Source organism: Callorhinus ursinus, unplaced genomic scaffold (genome assembly GCF_003265705.2).
Source record: "Callorhinus ursinus isolate GAN/ISIS: 27379988/994484 unplaced genomic scaffold, GSC_fseal_2.0 scaffold10, whole genome shotgun sequence".
Classification (NCBI taxonomy): Eukaryota; Metazoa; Chordata; class Mammalia; order Carnivora; family Otariidae; genus Callorhinus; species Callorhinus ursinus.
The window spans coordinates 25,489,855-25,511,468 of record NW_027397072.1 but is presented as its reverse complement, the minus strand read 5'-3'; the positions used below and the strand labels follow the sequence as shown (position 1 = coordinate 25,511,468).

Below are 21,614 nucleotides of genomic sequence, written 5' to 3'. Positions count from 1 at the left end.
GCTTTCTGCTCAGCGGGGGGTCTGCTTCTCCCTCTGACCCTCCCCCTCTCGTGCTCTCTGTCTCTCAAATAAAAAAATAAAATCTTCAAAAAAAATCAACTCACTTTGTTGGCTTGGTTTTTTTCCACCCACAGAGGAATGTAAAAATAATGAAATCGGTTAGATGATCTTTTAACTATATGGCAAACATTCTGCATACCTGTCTGCCTTGTCACAACAGTCCCCTGTCCTACTTTGCAGGGACATTTGATTTAATCCCCTAAATCAACACTGTATTTGTTTTCTTTTGTGTATATATATATAATATATGTTATAAATATATATTAAATATAAATATTTAAATATATAAAATATGTTTTATATATAATATATATATAAAAAACCAAGATGGAACCTATCAAAATGAACAGGACTGGGAACAGTTTACCTCGGGGACATCCTGGAGGCTCATGATGGGAAAGGGGTGCAAAGGGGTCTTTCGGGTACTGGTAATGGCCTGTCTCTTCATCTGGGTGCTGGTAACTTGGATTTCATGTCGTGAAACATTCATCAAGCTGTCCTCTGGAATTTGCCCTTTCCCACCACTCTGACCCCTGCCCGGACCACCTCCAGCAGTCTCTTCTCTTGATAGGGCCCTCTTCCATCCGTCCCTCCTTAGGGAGCCTCCCATGACCCCCCAGTCAAGATGAGGTTTCCCTGCTTTAGGTGCTCATGGATGGGCCTCCCGGGCCTGGCACAGTGCCTGGCACAGGTGGCTCTCATGAAGGAACCGGTAAAGGAATGATGGCGGGGAGAGAGAGGCAAGCAGGCAGAGGGCTAGAATAGAGGCTGGAGGGAAGAAAGTGAGACGAAGGAGAAGCAGCAGCAGGGAGGGGAAGAGCTGCATCTCCCAGGATCTGGCATCTTGAGGCATGGCTAGAAATTGGCAAGAGGGCGCCCTCGGGAGTGTTCACTTGAACGGATGAAGACTCCCCTGAGGAAGAAGTCACCCCAAGGGAAGGCAGACTCACCGGGGGCAAGATTGGCTGCAGGGGCTCACAAAGGGAGGGCGGAGACCCCAAGCCCAGCCTGTCTCGGGGGTTCTCCTGGCTCAGAGGAGGGGACACACTAGAGCAGTCTCTCTGCCAGTTCTGTAGGACACTGAGAGCAGGGGTGTCAGCTGTGGGGGGAGCAGACGGCCACCTCAGGGATGGTCACAATGCTGGCAAAGGAGGGGTGGGTGACACAGCCCGGGCAACCACAGCCCGGGCGGGAGCGGCCACAGCGGGGTCTGCACATTTGACATGACGGCGGAGGCCTGGGTGGGCCATCATATGCACTGAAGGCAGGCCTGACCCGGTGGAAGACGAGGTGGGTCCTACATGGGGACCAGAGGGCTGCATCTGGGGGCAGATGTGGACTGCCCAGTGCGGGAAGAATGTGAGGGACACGCCACACTTCCTTCTGACCTGGAGGAAGACCAGCCAGGAGATTAGGACAGAAGTCACCCAGTTCACAGCCCCAGGCTGGATTTCTCTGGAAGACACACATTTCTGAGAGTTGGCTTCTAAAGAGCACATATGAGCGAGGAAGGAGAACACCAAAGAACCGGAAGCCCCAAAAGAAAACAGCCCCTTGGATTTGAAACAATTCTTTCCAGGGTCCCCCATTTCATCCCCAGCGATTTGTGTGTCTCCTGGTACCAAGAACACGCCTTGGGGAGACAGTTCCCCCCCTCTTTTTTAAGATTTTTATTTATTTATCAGAGAGAGTGAGAGAGAGAACACGAGCAGGGGGAGTGGCAGGCAGAGGGCGAAGCAGGTTCCGTGCTGAGCAGGGAGCCCGATGCGGGGCTCGATCCCAGGACCCTCGGATCACGACCTGAGCCGAAGGCAGACACTTCACCGACTGAGCCACCCAGGTGCCCCAAGACAGTTCCCCTTTTAACTCAATATTCCCAAATCTTGCTCTGGGGCAACAGTTCCTACTCTAAGGAGAAAATAATATATTTGATGACATGAGAGAAGACAAAATCATCATCAGTAAGCAGGAAAAGCTCCCAGTTTTCTTTAGGCACTGTCTCAAGATACACTTACATGGATAGGACCTTCTAAAGCATTTTCACACCAAGTTTTTCTGAAACTCTGGCTTTCAAATGTTTTTAACTGTATCCCCTATTAGGAAAATCATTTTGAGCACGCACCACAAATAGAGGTCTATTTATTCATTAATTATATGCATAAAATAGCTTGCTTATTGCTGACTGTATTTACAGTGCAAGTTCCAGCGACATGGGTCCCCTGGGGTGCAGGTGTTCCAGTAAATAAATAGGAGGGAAGACAAGGCAAGCCTTATAACCTTCCTATCGCATAGTCAACCACGACTCAGAGGGGAAGGGACTGGCCCAAGTCAGACAGCTGGGAATTGTGGAAGTAGGATTAAAGCCCACTTCCAATGGTTGAGGGACCCCTCCCCTCTACCTGGCTGCCTCCCGGGGGCGCAGTCTCAGCCACACTTGGCAAATGCTCCAATTCTTCCTTCCGTGTTCCAGATCGATCCAGTCCCATCAGTTCCTGCTGACTTCCACGTTTTTCTTCTTGCATTCCCTACTTTATCATTCTCACCTGGAACACAGGGTGAGCACTGCTATCCAGGTTCTCCTCTCTTTCTCCCAGATCCATTAAGCAGCTAGGATGCCGACCTTGCCCCCAGGACTCACCAAGCCCGGGGGTTAATGGGTTCCACGACCTGTTTGTGGAAAGTAGATGCTCTCTCCAGCAGAAGGCCCACGTGATGTGACTTCCTTTGAGGGGCCCCTCTTGATATGCAACACATGGCAACCGCCCTTTGCTGCGTGAGAATGTTCTGCGAGGGCTTCTGTAGAAACACGCATTCCCCCATTCCTGATTCCCAGTGTAAATACTTGGAAACAATGAAAAAAACCACACCCCAGGCAGCCAAGACATTGGCCGCTCAGCTGGGGGCTCCAGGAAGTGAGCTGGGATTAGGAGGTGACTGGAAGCCCTTGCAGTTGAACACAATATCCTTTCTCCAGGAGGCCCCGAGGTCTGGCCCTGGAGTCACTGTTTAACTAAGGTGGGGCACTCCCCGGTGAGCTCATATAAGGAGGAGCCTGCTGCAGGAAGGAGCACGGACTCTGGACTCTGCCAACCCTGCTGGCCTGCGCTTTCTCTGGACCCGGTGACCCTTCTCTGCCACCAGCACTCTCCATCCCACAAAGCTGCTGCTGAGCACGGGGGCGCTGACCTCACCTGACTCCCAGGGGAACACCGCTGACATCAGATGCACCCGTCTAGGAAGCAGGTAGGATGTGAATGGTGACCTCCCTGGACTTTGGACCACAGTAGTGGTCCACACTTCAAGTGGTGCCCCCTTCAGTGGGCATATGAATTCCCCCCGAGAGCGTCTTAATTACATACATTCTAAGTCTCTCCATCAGAGAGATGTATTCAGTAGCTCTAAAAACCTGGGACTCCTGGTACAAATGGTCCAAGGTTAGGCTTGAAGAAAAACAGGGCGAAGAATGAGTTGACTCCCTAAGAGAAGATCATCTAAGCTTGGCATATGTCCTCTAGCACCGAGTCTCCTTTACTTCTGTGCTCCAAGTCCCAACCTCGAGGGCTACGCTGGCCATAAGGGATACTCTGTTGGGAGGAATCCTGTCTCCTTGTTCACCCATGTTCAATTTCTGACACGTAGTACATGTTTCATATTTGTGGAAGGCAGGAATGGGGCCCAGGGCTTGCCTTTTGTTTTCGGGTGATCTAGCTTAATAATTACAAGAACAGAGTTGAAAAATCCGGGTTAACCACAAGACTGATCACCACTTCAGAGACTGAGGCGGCTCCTGTGACACTTAGAGCTGTTCCCAGGCAGTGCCTCTGTCTCTGGGGCTGCTCAGGCCGGGTCATCCTTGAGATGAGATTCTGTTCTTAGAGAGACTGAGCTCTCGCTGTTTTGCTTAAAGCCAACCTAACCAGACTAGAGAAGCGCAGACCTTTTCCCTCTGTAGTTACAGTTGGATTAAGACCTGCCAACTGCCCTGCTCGTCCCAGGACAGAAACCGAACTTCGCTGACCGCCAGGTGGCATAAACAGGAGAGTGATTCGGCTTATCTTCTTGAATGCCTCCACCTTTCCCAGCTGGACCTAACCTTTTTTATTTTTTTTTATTTTTGGGGGGTGATAGCTTCAGGAGGACTCAATACTCGACACATTGGGTGATGAGAGTCTAATCCACCACGGGTGTTTGTGCCTCCTGCTGTCCCCTCCCTCCCGGGACAGTCCTGATGCAGATTCGCACAGGAAGGCTCTGAGAAGGGCCAAAACAAAGAACCTGGTCAAACTGAGTAGGGCCAGTGCTTCCAATCCCCAAAGCCAGGCTGGAAGTCCTGCTTCAGGCCGTGGCCACCCTGGGGTTCCGTCTGGCTTTTGTCTTAATCCCAGAATTCTTAGGGGACTCTTTTCTACCATGCACTGCCTTTTGCTTTGCACAAACCGTTTTGAATAAAAAAAATTCTGTGATCTAATGGAAAGGCCGTGCATGCTCACCAGTCTGCAAAGCTGGTTCCCCCAATAAACAACTAGGAAAGCTTGGCCAAACCTTATTTCCTCATTTTAAATAATTAAGCTAGTTGAACAAGGTGATCCCTCCAGCCCCTTGTGAACCGAGCCGCTCCTGCTAAAAGGCAGCGGAGGGTCGTCTCATCCTGCTCAGAGACCATCTGGTTAGCTAATAAACAAATGGCGGTCTTTAAGAGCTGGCATAAGGGTATGGAAATGAAGGCTGGTCCCTCAGCTGCCTCCTGCTGGGGTCGTAGGGAGGATGCACCGTGTCCTGTCCTGAGGTAGTGACCGGAGAGGGGCTGCCTCTGAGCCCTTGGGCTCTGGGATTACCATTCACTCTGCCAAAACAGCCACAAGGGACCTTTAGAACTGAGAGTGGCCAGGACCTTTGGTTCATTTCTCTCTGAAATGATGGTCCCTCGGGCAATACTCTGCCTTCTGTTCCCTGGCTGGGTCAGCCCTGCTCTGCCTGCCTCCCATAGCTATGGATCAGGCCTGACCAGGACGTCCTGCAGCTCAGAGAACTGAGCCGGACCCCATCACAGCCTGTGGACCACGGACCCCAAGGGGTGTGTCTCCACCAGAAGTGACCACACACCTGCTTCAGGAGACGCGGCCAGTGACCCACATCTGGATCAGGGCTGGGCACAGGAGAGGTCCTAGGACCGTTTCCTCGGTTCTCCTCACCCAACATCACATCTTGTCCCCAATCTAATCCTTACCCAGAAATGGCTGCCAACCCGTAAGCTACATCATTATGCTCCATCTCCCAAATCCCCAGCATCCTTTCAAGTACTAAAGTTAAGAAACTTTTAGATGGCCTTACCTTGGGGAGAAACTCGGGGCAGAGGCAATCAGGATGGGCTGGCTCCTAGGACTCTGACTGCCGGCCACGACGGGCACATTCCTTCGACTCTGAGACCGTCCCGATCCAGCACCGCTGTCTCCCTCTGACACTGTCTGCAAACCCTGTGCCCACGTCACTTTCTCCAGAGGGGCACAGGCCTCCCCCTGGCTCTCTTGGGGCCTCACCTGTTCTGGTACATAGCCCAGGCAGCGGGAGGGAGGCCGAGGCTTCCTGGGGCGGCATCTCCTCCTGACTCAAGCTGAGGCTCTTCAGGCACGGTCCCTCCCCTTCCTGGCCTGCCCCCTCCCCTTCCCACCAGGGTCTCTTCACACCCCTCACAGGCAGGCTCCTAGACCCCCTGCTCCTCTTTCTCCGTCTCCCCTGCCTACCCCAACCCCCCTCCAATGCTCTGGCCTTCTTGGATTTGAGACACAGAGATAGAGCATGAGCAGGGGGAGAGGCAGCGGAGAGGGAGAAGCAGGCTCCCCGCTGAGCCAGGAGCCAGACATGGGGCTCGATCCGAGGACCTTGGGATCATGACCCCAGCTGAAGGCAGAAGCTTAACCATCTGAGCCACCCAGGTGCCCTTCCTTGGATTTTTTTTTAAGGGTAGAATGAGAAAGAAGGAAGGATGGAGCATGGGAACTCACAGAGGCCTAAACCCCCCTCCGCCTGCTCTTCTCTGCTTTACTCCCCTTTCCACACACACACATCTATAGACACACGCACACATTCTAACTTCCTTTTCTTTCATGGTGCTCTTTGACATGCTTAATTCAGAAGATCTTTTCAAAAGACTTTTCCTCTCGCACTGACCCATGCACTGCCCCCGTCCCCACGAGCGTGACCCATCCACCTAGGTGGAACCTTGATTTCAGAAAAGGCTCAGAGCAGCCAGCTCGGCCTGGGCTTTCTTGGGACATGCCATGGTCTGAAGTCCTGGAGCTGGCTGGCCAAGGGAGTCTCTCCCTTAGCATGCTTGGCTGCTGGTGCTACTGACCCTCTCTCCACCCCTGCCACCCCCTCAACCAGAGTGGGGGGCAGCCATTGGCACAGCCAGCACCACGCTCCCCATCCCACACTCCGCCCCGTCGACCCCGTGGCCTCCCCAGGCATGGGACGCCCAGAAAGGCCAGGCGCACACTGGGATGTTTGAGCTAAAGCCCCTAATTTGCTTAAGAAGGAGCTGGAATTAGCTAAGTAGAAAGTAGACCTTCTCTTTATGGGTAGAAAAAAAATCCATGCCCTGAAATCCCAAGATCATACCAAGTATTACACAGTGGTTCTGGGGGCACATGTAGTTACAGAACCCGGAAAGGAAGCTCTAGTTTGTCCTCAGAACACATCACCAGTCTAGCTTAGTACCTTTCTAGGCTGTGATTAAATGACACCTATTGGAGAACTCTGGGAATGGGAAGGAGGGTCTTTTCATGCAAAGGCAAGTTTCATTTTTTTTATGTTTGCACATGATGAACCCAATTTAACTGAAAGGAATAATATATTCAGTGGGTTCCTATTTTGTTGTCTACCCAGCAATATCAGTTAGGGTACATGAGAATCCACAGTCTCCGTTCCAGAAACACAACTTTACAGTTGGAAAGCAGCTACAAGAAAGTCCAGCCTTTGGAGAGTTCCAAAGGGGGAAACGGGCAAGGGGAGGGGGGCAGAGTGCCCGAGACTCAGAGCCACGGCACAGACTGCCCTCGGCCTGGGAAGCGATGGTTTTGTTACCCCACGGGCACTCCTGCGAGGGACCCATCAGCTGAGGTCTCTGAGCTCCCTGAGACCCTAGGTCCCAGAAGAGGCTGGGTCCACACAGTGAGGGCACCAGGGAGCGAGGAGGTTGGCGCTGCACTGTCTGGGGGCCACAGAGAGTGGTTTTGGTTTTCTGCCTCTCCCTCACCAGGCCGCGCATCCCCTTGGCAATCAGCCCCGGTGCTGAAACCAGAGTCCCTGAAAGGTAAGGGGTGGTTCTGTTCTGAATACTTATTCCTCTGCTACCGGTTCCAGGTCTGGGAGCTTTCCAAATCTGAAGCCATTCTAGAGCCTTCCTCCATTTCTCTGGCTCCCATGACCCTTGGTGGGTTAGAGATGACCTCAGACCCCTCTCAGCCCTAATGACACAGAGAAGAAGATGCCCCTTGGCAGGGACAGTGACCTGCTCGGCTTGTAGGCCAGATCACCCACCTTAAAGCTGGGGGCTGGACAGGAGTCTCAGCCAAGCGCTGGCCAGACTTCTCGGACCCTAGCCTCAGTTTCTCCTTCTGCAGAGCAAGCCCACAGAGTCGTCCTCTGAGGCTTGCCTTTCTAGGGGCCACACACCGCACTCACAACTTTCAGGCCACAAAGGCCGGAAACTCACTGAGCTGATGCTGAAGTGGGGGAGGCACGGGTCTAGTTGTTAAGTTCCTTTCTAAACCCTAAAATTCATGTTCATGTTCACCTTTACACCACCTCATACTAGGTCTCCTTGAGAAACAGTCATGTGCTTTCCCAGCTAGCAATTTGCATATGTACAAAATTCCCTTTTTCTTTCTTTTTCTATCTACCGCTCCCCTCACTCCTCTTCCCCCTGTTTCGCCCTGCCTTCACCTCTCCCTCTCTCCACCCCCCGCCCCGCCTCTCCACACTCTGTCTACCTCTCCCTCTGTTCCCTCTTCTCTCTCTCCAGAGCCCTGAGGTGTGCCTAGGTGTCAGATAGCTGAAAGTGGTTTGCGCGGGGCTTTTTTCCGCCAGAGAGCAGTTAAGTGCCTTATTTTCTCCACTCGGGTGGCTAAATTATTCTCGATGTGTTAAACAGTGTAATTAAACACATACACACGCGAGTGCACCGGGCCCCTTCCCCCACCCTCCTGCCTCGCTCCTTGTCAGCAGAGAGAGTGTCAGCCCCAGCCTTCAAGCTCTGTTAGTTTTAATTTGAGTTGTGGAATTAGTAATGGGTTTTGCTGGAACACTGTTGTGGGAAATAGATCGCTCCTCGTGCAGGGTTTGGGCACCATTTCAAATGAGTATTTGTTAAGGGGAAAACCATCCCTTGTCATGTTCTGCTACATTACATCAGATTTATTTCCATTGTTCTGAAAAACACCAGCCTGGAGAGAGCTGTGTGCATCACTCCCGGGCCGGGAACAATTGAACTCGGGCTTCCTGTTTCTTAGCTGATTGAAAACAAAATGCAAACAGCATCAGCCTTTGTTGCTGGGACATGCCAAGCTCCTCCTGGAGGCCCAGACACCAGCGCAGGCCCTGCACCTGTCACTGTGAAGCCTGCGGACCTGCTGGCCAGTCCTTTCGGACCCCTGGCGCAAAGTGACGGCATGGTTAGGTGGCAAAACTTGGATGTGGAGGAAGAAAGGTGGAGAGGACCCCAGCAGGTCAAAGTGGAAAGGATCCGCCCAATGCAAGGATTCTTCTGCACCCCACCTCCCTATAAGATTATTCGACCTCAGCTTGACCATCGCCACTGAAGAGTGCCCATGGTCATTCCTGCCATCGGCAGATCTTCGGCGCTATCCAATAAGGCGGCGACTGGCATGTGTAGATATTTACACTTAAATGTAAATTAATTAAAATAAGATAAATTTTAAGTTCAGTTCCTGAGTTGCACTTGCCCTATTTCCAGTGCTCAATAGCCACATGGGCTAGGCAGATCTGGAGAGACCTACTGTGGGAAGTCCAGGAGGCCGCTGGCCAAGGCCTGGCATGCCTGTCACCTGTTACAGGGCCCCGGCCCCCGCGCTCACGTTCCGGGCTAGGTCAGTGGGCACCTGGGGAGATCCTGACAGGCTGATCATCAGGGGACCTACCACATAGCTTTTCTTATGTCCCATGCCAAGCCCTTTATAAGGATCATGTCGTTTAATACCCACCTGGTGCTCTGAGGCTGGTTTATTACCACTATGTCCAGCCCATTTTATTTATGAGGAAAGGAGGCTCGGATAGTAAGAGCATTGCTCAAGATCACTCAGTCCCTAAGCAACATCTGATACCAAACTTAAGTTTAAAGTTTCGAGTTGATTCCCCATGCTCTTGACCACCATCCTATGATGTCTTTTTTTTTTTTTTTTTAATTTTTAATTTTTAAAGGGACAAGGCAGAGCCCAGTTTTCTGAACAGGAACATAACCCTGGGAGGTCAGAGAAGCAGCAAGGGGGAGCCTGATTGTGGGACCAGGATGGCTAAATCCCTGTTCTCTCAGACAAGGACTATTCTGGAGGGCTGGGAACAGGACTTCTGAGCTGGGTCTGACAGTGACTGTAAGTCACATGGTCTGTCTTTCTCCCAGTAAACCTTTCTAGATTTCCAACTTCCCAGAAAGTGATCTCTAGGTTCCTTGTGTGTTTAGTTGATGGCATTTTGTGCCATTAGAAAAAAATCCCCACTTTTCCCTGGAGGCTATAACTGCTCACCAGGAAACCTTGCTTGCATGCAAAAGGCTCTGCCTTGGCCAGGTGCCTCATGCTACCCTAACACCCTGCTTTGGCTACCACTGATGTGCTGCTTGCAGTGTGGCCCCCAGGACTGACCACTAGTGGACTGGATGTCCAGCAGGGGTTGAGAGCAGCTTTGTACAGTCGGGGGGGAGCTCCCGTGGTGTCTACGGCAGTGCCTTCCTGTGGTGGCCGCACCTCGGAGCGGGGACATCTTTCACCACGTTGCCCCATTTACAACAGGAAGCCAAGTAAGCCATACAAAATCTTTTCAAAATGAAACTGAGCCAAGGCAAATCCCACTCACTATTTACTTGCACAGTTAACTTTTAAATGAGAAGACAGATTTGCAGTTTCCTTGGGTAACTTCCATCTTCTCGGTTTTGAGGTCCTTTAGAATTTTAATTCTGCCATCTGCTTGGATAATTGTTCTTCCTTTATATCATTAAAAAAAATGATTTTAAAAAAAGTTGAGAAGTATCTTCATTTTCATTTCAACATCTTCATCCAGGATCAAGATATAAATGTCAAACAGGCCAGGACAAGGGACAGAGTTCTGTGGCTATTACAGTACAGTGATTCTGAGATAATCCAAAATTACTCATCCATAATCTCTGGCTCAAACTATGAATTCTGTATACTCTTCCTGTACTATATATTATACTGTATTTCTACCGAACCATAACGTAGGATACAACCTACCCAGTCTTGCAGTCTGGTCTGGTTTCACCGCCTTATATATAGGGAATAAAGGGAAATTTTATCAAATAGTTTTCAAAAAATCAAGGTATGTTCTATATAGATCTCAATACACATGACCACATAGATGTGGCATTCTTCTGTTCCTCTAAAGTCAGAACTCTTTTTTTGGAAGGGAAAAAAGAAAAAGAGAAGGAAAGTTAAGTAATTGGTTTTGATAAGGCTATATTTGCTCCTAGAAACCCAAGCGTTATTTCCTAAGTGTTCAAAGTGTTTCTTTGCAAGTCCATTTCAGAATGTTGCTGTGAATATCCTACTTCTTAAAAATATTATAAAGTTATAAACAATTTTTAAATCAATGCTTCAGGAGAATGACTGTTAATTACAAAAAAACTTCCAGTTTTAAAAAGAGAATCTCTCCCAAAGTTTCTTATATTAAGTTCCCAAAAGAATTAACATTTGAATGAAGGTGGGGAGAAATCAGAGGGGGTGATGAACCATGAGAGACTATGGACTCTGAGAAACAAACTGAGGGTTCTAGAGGGGAGGGGATGGGGGGGTGGGTTAGCCTGGTGATGGGTATTAAAGAGGGCGCGTTCTGCATGGAGCACTGGACATTATACACAAACAATGAATCATGGAACACTACATCAAAAACTAATGATGTAATGTATGGTGATTAACATAATAAAATAAAATTTTAAAAAAAGAATTAACATTTGGCTCAGTTTATAAAAATTAAACTTCCAAGCAAATAGTCATAACACATTTCTCTTTGTATAAATCAAACAATATCTGTCAAGGAAGTAAAAAGATAAGCCACCAACTAGAAGATATTTGCAACACATGCAACCAACAAAAGATGACTATCCAGAGTAAATAAAGAATTCCTACAAATCAAGAAGAAAAGACAATGCAGTAGACAAATGGGCATAAGATATGGATATTCATTTCACACAAGAGGGACTACAAATGACAAACATATTGAAAGATATTCAATCTTACCAATCAGGGAAACATAAATTAAGACTGCAAGGAGTTGGCATTTTACTCCCTCCAGATGGGTACAAAAAAGATGCTCGCCAATACGAAGCGCTAGTGAGAAGATAGAGCATTACTGGTGAGATTATAAATTGGTACAACGTTGGAAAATAATCTGATATATTTAATGAAGTTGAAAATATGCATAGACTAAACCCAGAAATTCTACTCAGTGGTCCTACCACCTCACATACACACCAATATACCAGATGAAAGTTTCCATTGTTCCATCTCCCTACCAACACTTAGTATGGTCAGCATTTAAAATTTTAGCCTTTCTAATGGGTGTGGTGATTATCTTATTGTAGTAATAATTTGCATTTCACTGGTGACTTAAGATGTAAAGCATTCTTTCATGTTGGTAATTGCCTGTTTTTGTTTTCTGGTAAAGTGTTCATATCTTTTGATGGTTTTTAATGGGTTCTTTTTCTCTTATTGATTTAAAAGAGTTCTTTATGTGTTCCGGACACAAGTCATTTCCCTGATTTTTGTGTTACACATATTTTCTCCTGGTCTGTGATTTGCATTTTTGTTTTCTTAATGGTGTTTTTCATGTTTTGGATGAAGTCTAATTGATCCATGTCTTTTTTCTTGTAAGGTTTATATTTTTCCATCCTGTCAAAGACACATTTTCCTACCCCTAAGTTTGCAAACATTTGTCCTAAAAATGTCTTCCTCTGTGCAAGTATTTTCTTCTAAAAGTGTTATAATTTTATTTTTAGATTTGTAATCATTTGACTTGATTTCTGTTTATCTTATGAAGTAAAGGTCCATGTTTTTTGTTTGTTTGTTTGTTTTGTACCTTTTTCCATATGGAATTGATCCAGCATTGTTTTTTGAAAGGTGTTTGTATCTCCATTGAATCACCTTGGAAACTTTGTCAAAAATTAATTGACGATTTATGTTGTGGTCTGTTTCTGGATTCTCTACTCTGCACATTGATCTAATTGTCCATCTTTTTGCCAACTGAAGTCGGGTTGGCTAAGTCCTCCAACATTTTCTTTTCTTTTTTTTTAAGTAGGCTCCACACCCAGCATGGAGCCCAATGCGGGGCTTGAACCCATGACCGTGAGATCAAGACCTGAGCCAAGATCAAGCGTTAGATGCTTAACCAACTGAGCCACCCAGGCACCCCAACATCTTCTTTTTAAAAAAAAAAACTTCTTTGGTTATTCTAGGTCCCTTGTATTTGAGTGTAAATTTTAGAATAAGCTTATCAATTTCTTTAAAAATGAAAAGGCAATCTACAATTTCGGTTGGAATTGTATTGAATCTATAGATGCATTTGGAGAGAATTGCCATCTTGGCAATACAGAGCCTTCCAATTAATTTAGGTCTTCTTTAATTTTTCTCAGCAATGATTTGTAGTTTTTGCTGTAGGGAGCTTGGATGTCTTTAGTTAGATATTTTTCCCAAGTATTTTTAATAGAATGCTATTGTTTTCCTATTGTTTGCTGCTAGTATATAATAATATAACTGATTTTTATATTAACCTTGTATCTTGCTAAATAGAAATATATAAAATAATTCTAGAAATTTTTTCTTATTGAGCTGTCTAGGACCTCCAGTACAATGTTAAATAAAAGTGATAACACTAAAAAAAAAAAAAAAAGTGACAATGGACATTCTTGCCTTAACTATGATCATAAGAGGGAAAAATACTCTTCCATCACTAAGGATTATTTTAGCTGTAGATTTCTTTTATAGACGCCCTTCATTAGTTTGAGAATGTTATTTACTTTTTCTAGGTAGCTCTCCTTTGAGAGTTTTTAACATAAATATGTGTTGGATTTTGTCAAAATAGGTTTAATTTAATTATTGGCTTCTTAAAAATCTTTTTAATATGGTTAATTACACTGATGATTTTTTTAAGTGTTAACCTTATATTCCTGAAATAAATCCCACTTAACCTTGATGTACTGTTCTTTCTCTTCTTTTTTACATTGTTGAATTTGATTTGCTGAAATTTTGTGAAGGATCTTTGCTGTCTCTGTTCATGAGGGATAGTGATCCATAATTTTTTTTTTTCTGTGGTGTGGATTCTTTCATGAGACTTTGTTGTTAGTGTTATGTTGAACTGATACAGTAAGTTCAGCAGTGTTTCCCTTCTCCTCCAATTTCTGAAGAAGTTTGTGCAAGACGGGCTATTTTAACCTAGAAAGAGTAAGAGAATTCACCAGTGAAACCCCCTGGGTCTGGGGGTTTCTTTTGGAGAAAGATTTTACTAACAAATTCAATTCCTTGATTAGATACAGGGTTATTCAGATTTTCTGTTTCTCGTGTCAACTTTGATACATTGTATTTTTCAAGAAAGTCATCCATTTCATGTCACAGCAAATTTTTTGACATTAGTTTCTTCATAGTAGCCTCTTATGAGCACCTTAATATTTATAGGGTTTGTGGTGATAAACCCTTCATCACTGATGATATTGGTGATTTGTGTTCGCACTGTTTTGTCCTTGAATTACTCGATTCTGGATTTGTCTGTTTTCTTGATGTTCCCAAAGGAGTAGTTTTTGCTTTGCTAATTTTCTCTACTGTTTTTCTCTGTTATGATTTTCTTCTCTTGTCTGTATCATTTACTTCCTTCTACTTGTGTTGGGTTTTCTTATTTCCCTCATGATATCATCTTGGACTCATGAATTATTTAGAAGTGTGTTTAATTCCAGGTATTTGGCAGTTTCCTGACTATCTTATAGGTATTAACTTCTAATTTTAATTTTGTTGTTAGAGAATATTCTGTGATTCAATCCTTGGAAATACATGGTTTTATGGCCCCGTGTGTTGTCTGTTTTGGTGCCTACATCTCATATATTTGAAAAGAATGTATACTCTGCAGTTTTTAGATATAGTGTGGTATATGTACCAATTACATCGAAGTGGTTGATAGTGTCATCCAGATCTTTTATGTTTTCACTGATTTTTAAAATTTTTGTCTACTTGGCCTAGAAATTGCTGAAACATGAGCGCTAAAATTTACTATAATTGTGGGATTGTTTCTTTTTCACTTTAATTTTGTTAAGTTTTGGTTCACGTATTTTCTGTTTCCATTTCTAGGTGCCTACACATTAATGATTTTTTTCTTCCTGATAAACTACCAATATTAAATGCCCCACTTTATCCCTGGCAATACTGTTTGTTATGAAGTCTATTTGATCAAAATACTAATATCTACCCCAGCCTTCTTATGCTTACTGTTTGTACGGCACATTTCTTTTTATCCATTTATTGTTGCATTATCTGTGCCTTTATTTAGAGTGTCTCTTATGGGCAGCATATAGTTGAGTTTTGCTATTTTATCTCCTTTGTAAATCTCTGCCTTTTAATTGAATTTAACATATAATTATTGATATAGTTGGATATATATCTATTTTTTGTATGTTTATCCACTGTTTCCCCTTTATTGACTTCTTTTGATTACTTGAATATGTTTTAGTATCCCATTTTAACTTCTCTATTGTCTTTTGGGCTTTAGCTCTTTTTATCATTTTGTTAGTGGTTGTCTAGGGATAATAGTACACATACGCAATCTTCCTAATTCTATTGTTCCACTTGATGTAAAATACAGAACAGGTGCAGCCATCTAGCTCCCTTTAATTCCCTTCTACTGTTGCTCATGTTATAGTTGTCATATGAATTATATCTGCATACTTTGAAAGCCCTGCAGACAATAATTTTTGCTTTAAACACATGTGCATTTTAAAGAATTTAAGAGGAAAAAACTAGTCTTACATATTTACTCATATATTTACTATATACCATTCCTGCAAATTCAGTTTTCCCTGTTATTATTGCCTTTCAAATTGAAGAACTTCCTTTATCATTTCTTCTGAAGCATGTCTTTGGAAGATGAATTCCCTTAGTTTTTGTTCATCTGAAATGTCTTTATTTCACTATTATTGCTGAAATACATTTTCACTGGATACAGAATTCTGGTTTGACATGTCCTTCTTTCAGCAATTTTATTATTTTTTAAAGGTTTATTTATTCATTTTAGAGAGAGAGAGAGAGAGCACAAGTTGGGGAGAGGCAGAGAGAGAGAGGGAGAGAGAGAATCCTCAAGCAGACTCCCTGCTAAACACAGAGCCCGAAGCAGGGCTTGATCTCATGCCCTAAGATCATGACCTGAGCTGAAAGCAAGAGTTGACACCCAGCCAACTGAGCCTGGGTAGGTGCTCCACTTTCAGCAATTTTAAAATTATTCCACTCTTTTCTGTCTTCCATGGCTTCTGGTAACAAATCTGTAGTCCTTTGCATCATTGTTCCCTTTGATTTCACATTTCATTTTTCTCTAGCTTCTTTCAAGATTCTTTTTTCTTTACCTTTGGTTTTCAACAGCTTGATTTTGATGTGCCAGTCATGGTTTTCTTGAGTTTTCAAGCTTCTTGAATTCATAAATTTGTCACCAGATTTGGGAAGTTTTTGGTTTCTACAAATACTTTTTCTGCTCTAATATCTTGATCTTCTCTTCCTGGGCCTGAAATTACACATACGTCATACCTTTTGGTATTGTATCACATATCCACCTAAGGCTCTTTTCTTTTCAGTTGGATACTTTCTTATTCTTTCCTCTGTCATCTTCACTCTGCTCTTAAGCCCATCCAGTGAATTCTTGTTTTAAATTTTGTATTTTGCGACTCTAAAGTTTCCATTTGTTTCTTTTTTATAACTCCCATTTCTCCATTGAGACTATCCTCTCATTCATTTCAAGTGTGTTTCCTTTATCTTATAATAGCTGCTTTAAATTTTTTTCAGATTATTTCTACGTCTAGATCATTGCAAAGCTGCCACCTGTCAATTGTGTTTTCTCTTGAGAATAGATCATAGTGTCATCGTTCTTTAATTTTGAGTAGTTTGTGATTATATCCTGGGCAAAGTGAGTGTTATGTTATGTAGAATCTGTGTTCTATTATAATCCTCTGGAGAATGTTGATTTTAAAAAAAAAAAAGCAGGACTCAATCTGATTAAGTTCAGACTATGCATTCAAGTGCACTTTCTGTGAGGGGCTAAGTGCTTAGAAAACTTTCCCAGGATCATGTGGCTAATAAGGGGCAGAATGAGGACTTGAGTTGTGATCTTTGAAAGCCATTTAACTTTGGGGCTTTTCTTTCTTTTTTTCCTAGAGTCATTTAACTTCTGTGCATCTTTCCCATATGTTAATAAGAATTTTTCAATAAAAAGACTTGCTGGTTATATAAGTGTGAAACCCTGAAAGCAAACTTATTTAAGTTTTTTTTTTTTTTTTATTGAGGACTTCTTGGAAGCTCTTGTGAATCTCCATAGGGACTATTTGATATAAAATATTTTCCAAGCCATTTGACCTCGTAATCTGTTATTTATGGAGGCTTCTGCTCCATAGAACATACTTGAAAAGAGCTGATTTGAGGCATTCATCCTACCAACACTTGTAAGAATTTTATAGAATATCTACTATGTGGTCTGGCAGTAGGTGCTGACAAACCAAAGTTACTAGCATTTAAGTATCTAAGACTTTTCTGCCGTTCAGGAGCCCTCATCATCTTTCCATAAATTTCAGTAATGTTTACATACTCAGCACTGTTGGGTCATTTTCACTTGTGTTTACTGACCTCCTTCATCTAATCTCTGAGGTCCTAATTGATATGCCCCCATTCCTTTTTTTTGGGGGGGTTTCATCCATTTTTTTTAATTTTTATTTTTTTATTATGTTCAGTTGGCCAGCACATAGCATATCATAAGTTTTTGTGGTCGTGTTCAATGATTCATTAGTTGCCCATTCCTTTTTGATTGCACACTGCCTAAAATATGCATCCAGGGCTAGACAAGTTGTTGGGACAGTATGGGGTTAGTCACTGCTATGGACTGAATTGTGTTCCCCCCAAATTCATATTTTGAAGCCCTAACCCCCACTGTGACTGTTTCAGGAGATAAGGCCCAGAAAGGAGGTGACTAAGGTTAAATAAGGTCATAAGAGTAAAGCCCTAAAGCCCTAACCCAATAGGACTGTGGCCTTATAAGAAGAGAAAGAGCTCTCTCTCTCTCTTTCTCTCTTTCTCTCTTTCTCTCCTTCCCTCCCTCTCTCCCTACCATGGGAGGACACATCAAAACAGTAGTTGTCTATAAGGCAGAAAGAGAGTCCTCACCAGAACCTGACCATACTGTCATCCTGATCTTGGATTTGGCAACCTCCAAAACAGTTAGGAGATACATGTCTGTTGCATAAGCCCCCACTCTATGGTATTTTGTTGTGGGCTGAACAGACTAAGACAGTCACCCAACTCAGCAGAGGACAGAAGGAAGGACTGAATCAAGCTCACTTTATACACATTGCGGGGAGCAGAACAGATTTTACAACCACCAACTGCATCTCTTGCCTACTTCTCATTCTAGTTCTGAGGCTTGATGCATTAGCTCACGCAGTCTCTCACATTAGAAACTTCACATAAACTCTTTTTGCCATTTTTCTAGCTCCTCTTGTGCCATTTTTCTTGCTAGACTCAAGAGAAACCCCAGTAGTAAGACAGCTTTTTATCCTGAATATCAGGAAGATCTTCCATCTCGCTCTCTCTTTTTTGACCTAGGCAGTTGAGTCTTGCCTTTGTTTACCTTTCACAGTGAAGCAAGACAGAAAAATAAATAAGCCAAAAAGCCCTCCCTAAAAGGACAGATATGAGAGTTGGTTGGCCTTTTCTGCTGCACACAAAAGTGAAATGTCAAGTTCTGTAGACACTTCCTGCTTGAGAAAGTGAGTCTGCAAGCTGTTTCCTGGCAAACCTATAAGCAATCCAGGGGGCAAAAGGGTGAACCTGGTAGGTGTGAGGTCCGTGCAAAGAGTGGGGAGGCTCCCTCCACTTCCTGCCTGCCTTCTTTTCCTCCCATCAAGATTCTCTTCTCTCCCAGAACAGCAGACCACCTCCTCCACCAGCAGACACCCACCTGTCCCCCAGTCTTTCCTTCCTGGGCTCTCAATTAGCGAGTGCAGAGCAGTAGCAGAACTGAGGACATGGACGTGATGTCTCACACCTAGCCCTCACCACTGCAGGCCCTTCTGAGACTAGCTGTCATTCATAAGAACAAGTCATCATCTCAGAAGGTGTAGGGCTTTCTGCACAGTCCTTTCATAATCAAAATGATAATACTGCTAATAACCATTATTTATTGACCACTTTCTATGTACCAGTCACAGTGCTAAATACTTGACAAGCATGGATTCATTTGAGTCTTAAAAGAGTTCTACAACACGCACATTATTGTCATCATTTCACAAATGAGGAAAGCGAGTCTTACATGGCGATTCCTAACTGTCCACTACCCACTGGTGAGCAGTGAGGGCCCTACAGATGGCCTGGGAACTGACTCCCAAAGGTAAGTGAGGCCTTTGCAAGAGTCTGATGGAAAAGTCAAGCCAAATTCTTCAGACTCACTTCTACATAGAGACTCCCTCTTACATCCTATAATTGTGTTATTAAGAGTAACTACTATTGGGTTTTCCTAAACTAAAATTAGCTCATTGCTGGAGTTTATCACACACTCTAATTCAATATTTTACTGAAAGGTGGATGGTATGGCAATGCTGTACTGGTTCCACTGTCGACGAGCATGTGCAGAGTTGGGAGACCCATAATTTTCACAACTCTCCGTTATCAGGTGTCGTTGCCTTGGTCCTGAGTTGGCAATTTCTATTACTGTTTTCTTGCTCTTGAATGATACCTTACTGTTATTTCAGCTTTCTATATAATTTGTTGTGGGCTCTCCTCTTAACCCTATAGTGAGTGATGAGGTATATTGACATATTTTCACTGTTATTTTCTAAGAACTAGATTGAAGAAATGCATATAACATATTGGGTTAAACCAAATGGCCTACATTCAAACATTTTTACCTTAGGTGAAGCCATATGAAATGGACTATATTCAATAATTTTTTACCTAAAAAATGACAGTCTCATATGGTCCAACCTAATAGTTCAAATATAAATTATTTTTACCTCATTTGCTAGACATTTGTGTGTGTAATTCCCTCCAAATATGTGTGTACAGTAACACTTTATAGATGATATTCTGCCTATGAATTGGTGTTATCTAACTAATTCAAAACATACTATTATTATATGTTAACTGTAAGAACATTGCTAAGTTATTTTAAGTTTGCATGTTTTTTTGTATGATCCAAGATCTTGATTGTAAGCTCATATTCTTTCTTCATGAGTTGTTCATTTATGTCCCTCTTTAGTTCTTTATCGTCAGCTGATTCCTTTTTCACTGTAAAGTGGGAATGGATAGGACCTATGGACCTTGGGGTCTTCCGTGCCCTAGTCAAAGAAGCTTGAAATGTACTACTTTAAGGTCTAAGGAAGCTTTTCAAGTCCCAGAGTCAGTAAGTGTGGATTCATGATTCAGATGCAAGTCAGCTTCCCTCACAGATGGAGGGATGGAGGATGTGATACACACTTTGGTAATGGCATCAGTTATATCCTTATGGCTTCCTGAACAAGAAATCCCAGACTCCCTTGACCTCTCTTTAGGGAAATTAGGATGCCAACTTTTACTGAGTGCCCACTGTATGCCAGCCATTGTTCTCATTTAATACCACAACAAACTCTATGAGGTTGGTATCATTAATCTGTACAGATGGAGAAGTGGGTTCATAGGCTTGAATACTACTCCATATTGTGGAACCAGTATGAAGGTGGTGGCAAAAAAACTTTTTGTTCACTATACTACCTTTTCTTTTTCCTGCCCCACATCTCCTTTCCCTGCCCCCATATTTGATTCATCATGGAATCCTATTGGTTCTACCTATAAAATGACACTAGGATCTGTTTTCCATCATTTTCACTACTAATTGTCTAACACTATCTCTACCATGAACACGTGTAGCAGCATCCTAACCTCCTTCCTGTCTCAGTCCCTACCCATTCCCTCCATGTGGCCTCCAACTCACTCCACAATCCTTTACACAGATCTGATCATGACCTACCTCTTCAATGGCCCTGCGGTGCATAAAGCATGTCACAGTCCAACTTTCCAATCTACCTTGCTGGCCATCTCTGTCAACATTGCCTATCCCCAACCCCTACCCCACTGACCCCGCCAGACTGCCCCCCAATTCTAACACCCAAGACCTTTCCAATCCAACTCCTGGGCCTCCACACACTTGCTACTCAGGGAACCTGGACTGATTTATATAGAGAGAGAATAATTTATACATATACACCCACCAGTTCTCCACCTGGCATAGTCTTCTTCCTTTAAGGCCCCATTCAAATGTCACTGTCTGTGGGAGAGTCATCCCAGACTTTCCCTGGCAGTTCATAGCTCCTCCTCTTTATATTCACAGGGTTTTGTACACATTTTTAATCAGACAATTTCTGTTGAATGATAGCAAGTTGTTGAAATGTCTCATCTATCTTTCTACTTGATAATGAGCCCCTAAGGGATAAAGATCATGTCGCATTTATCTTTGAATTGCCAGCATTCAGAAAAGTGCCTGGCACAAGGTCAGCACTCAATAAATGTTCATTAATATACAAATACCCCCCGTAGTCTCTCATGCACATAATAGCATACTGAGTAGCTCTTTGGTACAGCAGATTGAAAATTGAACTGGGAGAAAAAATGCTTGAATTCTAGTCTGAGCTCACCCACCAACTGGCTGTGTCACTGAGGACAGAGTGTTTTGGGTCTCAGTACCATCACTTGTAAAAGGGGGTGGGGAACATCTGAGTGCCCTTCTAAGGCTCACATCTAATGATGCAAAGGACTTGACATTTTATCCCTAAAAATACCTCCCTTTCTTACCAGAAAGAAAAGGCCTTAGACATCTTCTAAGGAGAATCATGGCACACAACCAGGAGCCTCTAGACAAGACCCCTGTCATCAAATTCAATGGCCAGGACTTTAACTCCTTGTGGGATCGTTGCCTAAGCAGAGGCCTACCATTTGAGGATGAGACATTCCCTGCAGAGACTTCTTCCATAGGTCTGAAGCTGCTCCAGGGAAAAAACCTCTCCAGCCTGAGGTGGATGCGGCCAAAGGTGAGTGAGCCCCTCA

At 44.0% G+C, this 21,614-nt stretch overlaps 1 protein-coding gene across 4 annotated transcripts in view; it reads left to right on the top strand.

Annotated features, from left to right (window-relative positions):
• The first annotated feature begins 3,184 nt into the window (after positions 1–3,184).
• CAPN13 (calpain 13) overlaps positions 3,185–21,614 on the top strand; it is a 79,924-nt gene continuing 61,494 nt past the window's right edge. For all 4 annotated transcript variants that reach the window (XR_012379687.1, XM_073897218.1, XM_073897216.1 and 1 more), the window contains exons 1-2: positions 3,185–3,303; positions 21,366–21,598. Coding sequence is in view for 3 of the 4 variants with exons in the window: in XM_073897218.1 (XP_073753319.1) it covers positions 21,401–21,598 (198 nt within the window). In the remaining variant the exon portion in view is untranslated. The remainder of the gene's footprint in view (positions 3,304–21,365; positions 21,599–21,614) is intronic.